This window comes from Mandrillus leucophaeus, unplaced genomic scaffold (genome assembly GCF_000951045.1).
Source record: "Mandrillus leucophaeus isolate KB7577 unplaced genomic scaffold, Mleu.le_1.0 Scaffold401, whole genome shotgun sequence".
NCBI classification, from domain to species: domain Eukaryota; kingdom Metazoa; phylum Chordata; class Mammalia; order Primates; family Cercopithecidae; genus Mandrillus; species Mandrillus leucophaeus.
The window spans coordinates 1,176,001-1,185,404 of NW_012104266.1; the positions used below are offsets into that span (position 1 = coordinate 1,176,001).

The following is a 9,404-nucleotide window of genomic DNA, read 5'->3' on the forward strand; positions in this document are numbered from 1 at the left end:
TCTAGACAAAAAATATTATTGGTATAACATTCTCTTGAAAAGTAATACATAAATCAGGCCAGGTGCAGTGGCTTATGCCTGTAATCCCAACACTTTGGGAGGTCGAGATGGGCAGATCACTTGAACTCAGGAGTTTGAAACCAGCCTGGTCAACGTGGTGAAACCTCCGTCTCTAACAAAAATACAAAAATTAGCCGGGTATGATGGCGCCACGCCTGTAGTCCCAGCTACTCGGGAAGCTAAGGCAGGAGGATCACTTGAACCTGAACCTGGGAGGCAGAGATTGCAGTGAGCTGAGATCACGCCACTGCACTCCAGCCTGGGCAACAGTGTGAGACTCCACCTCAAAAAAAAAAAAAAAAAAAACTAACTGTATTTTACTGTTTACCTAAGAACTACTGTTTTATCCCAATTTCTAACTGTTCTTCAACTGGCACTGCCTCTTAACCCTTTATCTTCAGTTTCTTTATAAAGTAGTTGATGACCTATATAAAAACACTTAAAACCACCATAGGAAACACCTATTTAAAGGAAGCCTGCAGTGATTTGAAGAATTCTTTTTTGATGTTGACAATTATCCCTGGTTTATCTGTTTTATAAGGAACGAGTTCTCTGTTTTTAAATGCATAGACAGAGAGACAGGGTATGGAGAGAAGAAATAAAATAGGCAACAACTGGTTTTTGTACAAACAAGGTAAAAAAAGAAGATAAGAATGAGGGGTGGTGGGTGGTCAGGAAGGGAGTGGCAGAGAACCACATGCTAAATTAGTCACCAAGACTTTATATTTCAAAAGTAAACTCAAATACTAAGATATATAAATGGAATAACAACTACCTAACCTTCAGGCTGTAATTAAAGTGTTGTCCAATTTAAGACTCTACAACCTGAGGACATGTGAGGGCCTTGGAGAGATTTCAGAATAAAAAAAAGATAAAAGAGTTAAAAATGAGCCAAGTAAGGAAAAATTAGAACTTATTATATCTAAGAAGAGAATACTAAGGGTGACTCAACAGTTTTCAAGGATATGAAGAAATACCCATTTCAGTGAGCAGCTGTTCTACATTTCCACAGAAGAAAGTAATTTTACTTAAATTATTACAGCATATATTTCAACATATAAGTAGGAATATCTTCAACATAAAAGTATCTCATGTAGGATAACTACCAAACAACTCCAAAGAAGCCTGAATGTTATCCACCTCTCCCACCTTTACTGGCTTAATTCCTTGTCTCAAAGAATGGGTCAAAGGGTAGATAAGGCATCTTTGGAATGTGAAGATTTAGACTTCTTTTGGGTCTAGCTATATTTAAAATTTTTTGTTAGCCTCTGTCCCCCAGGTTCCAGCATAAGGTTAAGCCCTTTCTGCACTATAGATAAAGGGGATTAATTAGCAGTAAACATGCAAATACCTGTGTAAATTAGAATTCCTTATCAAAGAAAAGTATGCTTCTCCTCAGTGTTAATGGGTAACAGGGTTTGGATTTAGGGTTCTTGCCCGGCCCAGTTCATGTGCCAAAATGGCCAATTTGACATCCAAGAGAGATTTACCTGGCCTGATATTTTAAAAAAAGAAAAAGACTGGACAACTAATCAGATGTCCCTGAATCTCTTACTTTGTCTCTAGCATTTTCCTGTCTTGTATAGACCTCTCTTCATTTTGTTTTGAGGCTGGAGTGCAGTGGTACAATCATGGCTCACTCCTCAACCTCCTGGGCTCAAGCAATCCTCCGGCTTCAGCTTCCCAAGTAGCTGGGACTATAGGCATGTGCCACCATACCTGGCCAGATTTTTAATTTTTTTTTTTTTTTTTTTTTGTAGAGATGAGATCTCACTCAGTTGCCCAGGCTCGTCTCCAACTCCTGGACTCAAGCAATCCTCCCAAAGTGCTGGTATTACAGGCATAGGCCACCACACCCAGCTAAACATCTCTTCAACTGAACTCTTAAGGTCTACGAAAAAAGAGAATGTAATATCATATTTTACTTGTACCACAACCACTCCACCCTATCCCCAGCCCTGCTGTTAGCATAGGACCAGACACAGAAGACTATTAGCACTTGTTAAATGAGTTGTCATCTGTCCAAATTTTTGTTAACACTTTATTTTATAGCTGCTTTTCTATTTATTCTGCAGTTCATTCTCAACACTGCTGCCTACGAAGGTTGCATCTCTCTTTACCCTTACTTTCCTTTATTTCACAGAAATACCCATTCTTCCCTATCCCCTCAGATATTTTTAGTCATCTCATTCATGAACTACCAGAAACCTCAACTTCCTCACAGCCCCCTCTCTTCTGCTTAGAACCAAATACTGCTAAGTAATGTTAATTTCCTTTTTTTTTTTTCTTTTGAAATTTTTTGTAGAGACAGTGTCTCACTCTGTTGCCCAGGCTGGTTTCAAGCTCCTGGGCTCAAGCAATCCTCCTGCCTCAGCCTCCCAAAATGCTGGGATTACAGGCATGCATAAGCCAACTACATTCAGCCTTAATTTGCTAATGTTTTAAACACATCACTTTGTATACCTTCTTTCCATGTTGAACTACATTAAAACTAACTTTGATTTTCTAAATGACAAGACTGCTACCTCCCCTCATTCCAACCCTTGCCAAAACCCTCTCTGTGTAGAGAAACCATTTCAGAGCTCAATGGTCAGATGAATATCCACCCGCCAAAAGTTCTGAGAGTTCACCCACCTTTCTGCCTGTGTCAAACTTATTTGGAAAAAAAAAAAAAAAAAAAAACAGTGTCAATTGAGGTAAAAAGCCTATAGAAGAAATGTTTGTTGGTGTTGTGTGGGTGTGTCAGAGGATGAACACATTCATGTGTTTATGTACATGTATTACATATGCAGACACACACACACACACACACATATAAATATATATAATAAATATATTCTGCCCAAATTAGCACAAACCCACAAGCTTAAAAACCAAATCTGCTAAATGTGACTCAAACCACAGGTACTGAGCCTACAGCTACTTCCTGCAAGCAGATGCATTACCTCTGTGACAAAGTCAGTTGTGAGTTGCAAAAAGGATAGGTAAATATCATTAAGATAAGTTAAGATTCTGCTTTTTAAAAAAATTTAAATGCAAAACATTACCTCAGGACACTGGCCACATTGTATGATTTCTGCATAATACCCAGCATATCCTAGACACTAAAAAATACTAAATTTACAACTTAAGCAGGAAAACAGAGGCTTGCTTCACAGTGGTTTAATATGAACAGAGTTGAATATGACATTGTCTGACAGAAGAATGAACAGTTTGCTGAATAAAAGCCCCGAGTCAGGATATATATACACAGCAGAAATGGGGCCTCAGACTCTCAGCACTTGTGCACAATGAAAGAAGAAATCGTTTTTTAAAAATGTCTATAACAGAGGATACAAATCAAAAAGGCAGCAACAACAACATTGGCGAGGTGGGAAAGGGAGCAGAGCCTCTCATTTGGGGCTGCTTAGCCCCTGGCACAGGCTCAGCAGCTGGAGAGCTGTCTCAAGGAACTTCAACATTTAGATGGGCTCCAAATCCTATGTCAAAATACAATCCTAATCCCTCTGATCAGGGTCAGTCAGAATCAGTAATCCTTTTCCCCAATGCCCTGCATAGAAAACTCCAATCTTTCCATGATAAGGAGTCTAAGCAAAGAGCCCCCACCTCTCACCTGGCACCAAAGTTAACTTGCTCTCACCCCACCACTTAGGACAGACATTGGGCCCCAGCAAACAAACCACCCCCTCCCAGACAGAAACCAGGATAGTTGCCAGCCTCAAGAAGCTGCTTCAGATGTTAAGATTTAGGAAATCCATACCAAGCTGCTATCCATAGTTCAACTTCTGGAGAAAATGCTGGAGTTGCATGAGAAACAAGTGCAGGCAGTTCAATAACCCTGTGACCACGCTGGGGAGGGCAGCAAAAATTCTTGCCCCTGAGCCCCATTCAACAGCTCAAAGTGCTTAGGAGAAGTCAGAGACTGTGTGGTTGGTTTGTGTGCTTCTGCCCTGTGGCAGCACTAAATGGGATGGGGGAAAGGAGAATGGAAGGAAGACAGTGTTGATGCCCTTCCCTACCGCCGGGAAGAGCCTAGAAGATAATCCACTCCCACCCTTCAGGGAGTTACCTGGCAGTGGTGAGTTGCCCCCACCCCTCAAGCCACCAAACCTGCAAAGCTAACCCATAAAGTAGCAAGGGCTTAGGGAGGGAGAACTCCTGGCCCATACTGACTCACCAGCTGATGAGCAAAAATAGGCAGCTAGAGTGGGAGCCACAAAGGGAGAAGGGCTAGGCAATAGGAGCTCCCCTACTGCCCTATGGCTTTCTTCTGACTCTGAAGCAGCCATAATGATGGGCCCAGAAAACCCACACACCCTGCTCCATACAACAGACTGCTTGGACTCTAGGAGGATTACTGCCATGGAAAGCAACAAAGGAGAGAGAAAGCAACAAAAGAAACTGTTAAGAAAACTGGGAGCAGGCCTAGAGAAAACAAGGAAAGCTTCTGAGTCTCTACCACCTTTCCAAAAAGGAAAAAATACATGCAGTTAGGAAAGGCAGGGTTTTTCCCTGCTCAGTGTTCTTGGTTAAACCTAAGAGTAAGAAAAATCCCCTGGACTTGCAGCATCAGTATGTATCCAAGTGCCTCACCAGCACAAGCGCCCCCCTCCCCCCAGGTTAGCCTTCTGGCATGGGTAAATGCCCAAGAAACTGCCGTCCAGTCTAATCCCCCCACCCACCCACCCCAAGCCCAAGCAAAGGGCATCTGCCTGTGGGTTCCCACCTCTCCTCAGAGAAGAGGATCCTAGCAGAGTGCCCACATGGTGTAGTCAGGTACCAGGGAGCACAATGCCAGACAGTCTATCAGGCCAGGAGATGGGCAGCCAACTTCAGATCAAAGACAGAGAGAGGCTTAGTGTAAAAACCAATGTCATTTCAGCAGGAAAGTAGAGGGCAGGTGGTGAGAGGGGCTCCTACTGGCGCACCTTCCCCGGGACGTAGTTCCTGTCAATTGCCTCCTCCTGCAGGAACATGTGTAGGCAGCGTTCATTCTGAGCCAGTGGGTGCCCAGCAATTCTATAAAGAAACCAGGATGGTTATCAGTAGTATTCAGAATCAGAGAGAATTAGCAGAGGGATGGGGATGTGGACAGGGGAGGAAGGGCAAGGTCAGCCCTAAGGTTCAAGCCAGTAGAGGACAGCAGTAGGGTTCCACCTCAACCCTAACATTGTAGAGGGGACGGGGAATAGAGGGGCAAGACAGGGAAATCCCTAGATACAACCAACATACTGTGCTTTCTCAGGCTCTGACATACAGGATCAGAATTCTACTCAAAGGAATGGAGTTTTACTGTCCAGTCAGCCCACCACATAATTGGCACCACATCATAGTACCCATTATAAAAGGTGAGCTGGGTGCGGTGGCTCATGCCAACACTTTGGGAGGCCAAGGTGGGTGGATCGCTTAAAGTCAGGAGTTCGAGACCAGTCTGGCCAATATGGTGAAACCTCATCCTACTAAAAATATGAAAATTAGTCGGGCATGGTGGCCTGTGCTTGTAATCCCTGCTACTCAGAGGCTGAGGCAGGAGAATCGCTTGAACCCAGGAGGCAGAGGTTGCAGTGAGCCGGGATCGCACCACTGCACTCCAGCCTAGGTGACAGAGTGAGACTCTGTCTCAAATAAATAAGTAAGTAAATAAATAAAAATAAAAGGTGAGGTAAACAAAACATAAAGAAAGACTACGATGGCAAAAGTAGCAAGTGGAGCCCCCAGGAACTTGGCTTACTTGTTAATAAACTGCTCGAGGCCCTGCCTCCTTTCTTCGATGAAAGACTCTTCAAAGATCCCTTCATCTCCTCGGAAAGGGAGCTGCCGCTTCAAGGCTTTCCCAGGCAGTGGTGGTACTACAATCTGAAGGCACACACAAAATTCCAGCCACATGGGAGAGAGACAGAGTGGGAATGAGATGGTAAAGCACTGTGTACCTCATTTCTTATTAGGCATAGGGTCTATCCTGTCCCACAGCCAGCAACTTGCAAGAACTAATACCATAAGAACAGTCAGGATGGCTCAGGTCAAAAATTAATCCGTTTCTGTGGGAGGACAGGTTTACCACCTCAAAAGAAGGAAATAAACTCCAAATAATCCTCACTTTCCTTAACAAGCCACTACCATTCAAGAATTTAGCTAGGATTTCCCTGACACTACACTTTCCATTTTTAGCACCTACAGGAATTAAGTTGTACAACTTTACTAGCAACTAAGTGAAGTAATAACTTAAAAAAAAAAAAAAAAAAAACTTGTCCTGAACTTACCACTTTCTTTCTTTCTTATTCTATTTTTTTTTTTTTTGAGACAGAGTCTTGCTCTGTCACCCAGGCTGGAGTGCAAGGGCACGATCTCGGCTCACTGCAACCTCTGACTCCCAGGTTCAAGCAATTCCCATGCCTTCGCTTCCCAAGTAGCTGGGATTACAGGCATCCACTACCACGCCCGGCTAATTTTTTGTATTTTCTGTAGAGACGGGGTTTCACCATGTTGGCCAGGCTGGTCTTGAACTCCTGACCTCAGGTGATCCGCCCGCCTCTGCCTCCCAAAGTGTTGGGATTACAGGCGTGAGCCACAACGCCCAGCCAGAACTTACCACTTTCAAGTTTCAAAAGGTTATCCCCCCGATCTAAAATACTGAGATTTGATGGATAAGAATGTGTTCACCCTCTTCATTCCCTTCAAGACTTTATAGACTGTGGTTGTATGCCCCCTCAGCCTATGTAGATCTCCTCCTCCAAAGATGCCACACAGAGAACAAGGCCATACCTTGCTATCTCGCTCCAGCTCATTTTTCAGCCACTCAAAGTCACTGTAGCGCCGCCGTACGCAGGACTCCTTCAGCTTGAAGATAGGTAGGTTTGTCTACATAGAAGGAAAAATGAAAGAAGAAAGATGGAAAGTAATGTTCAGCCTGTGGTAGCCACCTGTCTGAGTAACTTGGACAGGTCCCAATGAAGAAATAGCTTCTATGGATCATGCTCCTATAACCTTTCAAATCACCACCAGGTAAAGACCAACCCTTACCACATCCAACCTTGTCACAGCTGATGATCAGAAGTCCCTTGCTGCTTAGAATTTATCCTACACGTAGACTTGCAGTAGTATGTAAATATGTACGTATAAGAGTTTTGACCGAGCTTGGTGGCTCATGCCTATAATCCCAGCACTTTCAGAGGCCGAGGCGGGCAGATCACTTGAGGTCAAGAGTTCAAGACCAGCCTGGCCAACATGTTGAAACCCCGTCTCTACTAAAAACACAAAAATTAGCCAGGCATGGTAGCACACACTTGTAATCTCAGCAACTTGTGAGGCTGAGGCAGAAGGATCACTTGAACCCGGGAGGCAGAGGTTGTAGTGAGCCGAGATCACACCACTGTACTCCAGCCTGGGAGACAGAGTGAGATTCTGTCTCAAAAAAAAAAAAAAAAAAAAAGTGTTTCATTGCATTTTATTATTTATAATAATAATAAATGTCTACGAATAGACAATAGGTTACAATGAATTATGGTATACCTGTATAGTAGAATATTAAATAACTATGAAAAGAATGTGAAAGCCAGGTGCAATAGCTCACACCTATAATCCCAGCACTTCGGGAGGCCGAGGCAGGAGGATCACCTGAGCCCAGGAGTTTTGAGACTAGCCTGGGAAACCATAGCAAGATTCCATCTCTACAAAAAGTAAAAAAGCCAGGTGTAGTGGCAGTGCTCGCCTGTGGTCCCAGCTGCTCAGAGGGATCACCTGAGCCCAGGAGGTCAAGGCTATGGTGAACTGTGATCATGCTACTATAATCTGGCACAGAGACTCTGTCTCTCGAAATAAAAATGAAAGATCTCTATGTGCCAGTATGGAAAGATATTAAGTAGTAAAATAAAGATATAGAACAGTGTGTGTGTGTGTGTATATATATATATACACACACACACACATAGCTTGCCTCTATTTGTGTTTTAAAAAAGGATATGTATGTATATATTTACACTGATGAATAAAGTATTTATGAAAAGATACTGGTAATGGTGATTGACTTTCGAGAGTAAGAGAAGACAACTGGAATGGGTGGAATAGTCACATTTTTCATTGTAAAATTTGAATTTATCATGTGTACATACTACATTTTCCTTTAAAAAGTGAATTTAAATTCCCTGTAAAGAGAAAAACACATCCAAGGTATGCCTACCTCTGCTCTTCCTGTCTAAATCCTCTCCATTCTACCACTGCTTACTCAACTCTCACTTCATACAAAAAAATTTCCTGACAACACCAACTGGATTTATTGGTTTTCCTCCTCTCTGAACTCTTCTGACATTCATACTTTAGCATTGCCTGATATACTATTGTTTTATGCATCATGTTTGCCTTGTCTAACTAACTAATCTCATTAAGATTAGAAACTATGACTACTTCTGCATCTTCTAAAATGCAGAATATGCAAGTTACTCAATAAATGCTCAATTAATTAATAGAGACTCTATGTGTCTGTTTATCCTCTCCTCATCTAGAAAATGCAGAAGAAATCGCCATTACAAAAGTTGGCTTACCAAAGCTTGCTCCCTGATATAAATCAGCTCATTCCTACATTTTAAACACTGAGATTCCCAAGGCTCTAGTGGCAACACGAATCCCTTGACAGACAGAAAGCCCTGATCTTCATTCCTGCCTACAAGTTCTAAATAGAAATGGCCAACCACATGTATTAATACTGACCATATTTACTGCCAGTCAATTCAGGTGAGAGGATGAATAAAATAAACTAGTTATCTCCTTTCTCCACAACTGCCTCTTGGCAGGAAAAAGAGCATCTCGAAACTCTATTAGAGCTTCACACAGACCCCACACTGCATCATGCTTTGTACTCCTTGACACTGGAAATTGTTTTTTCAGGATCCAGTTCTTAAATAAGCCATCAAAAGCCAAATAACTGGCCAACTTACATTAGTTAAACTCCATCCAGGATCATCAAGGTTCAAGGAATGTCAATAGGTTGAAATGGAGTGAGATTCATATAAAGTAATATTACTAAACCATTATTTATTTAAGGGCGGGATGCAGTGGCTCACGTCTGTAATCCCAGCACTTTGGGAGGCTGAGGCGGGCGGATCACTTGAGGTCAGGAGTTCAAGACCACCCTGGCCAACATGGTGAAATCCTGTCTCTACTAAAAATACAAAAATTAGCCAGGTGCTTGTAATCCCAACTACTCAGGAAGGTGAGGCAGGAGAATCGCTTGAACCTGGGAGGCGGAGGCTGCAGTGAGCCAAGATCATACCACTGCCCTCCAGCCTGGGTGACAGAGCAAGACTCTGTCTTTAAAAAAAAAAAAAAAAAAAAAAAAAGTGTTTCATTGC

The 9,404-nt window shown here is 42.6% G+C and overlaps 1 protein-coding gene across 7 annotated transcripts in view; it reads right to left on the minus strand.

Annotated features, from left to right (window-relative positions):
• Positions 1-299: 299 nt before the first annotated feature.
• SNX12 (sorting nexin 12) overlaps positions 300-9,404 on the minus strand; it is a 17,238-nt gene continuing 8,133 nt past the window's right edge. For 2 of the 7 annotated variants that reach the window (XM_011992036.1, XM_011992037.1), the window contains 3 exons: positions 6,823-6,918; positions 5,792-5,916; positions 3,207-5,079 (listed from right to left, as the gene is read on the minus strand). In XM_011992036.1, coding sequence (XP_011847426.1) covers positions 4,977-5,079; positions 5,792-5,916; positions 6,823-6,918 — 324 coding nt within the window. In that variant the 3' untranslated portion in view covers positions 3,207-4,976. Of the gene's footprint in view, positions 338-3,206; positions 5,080-5,791; positions 5,917-6,822; positions 6,919-9,404 lie in introns of those variants that run through there. The other 5 variants (XM_011992040.1, XM_011992039.1, XM_011992034.1 and 2 more) reach the window with 4 other exon arrangements.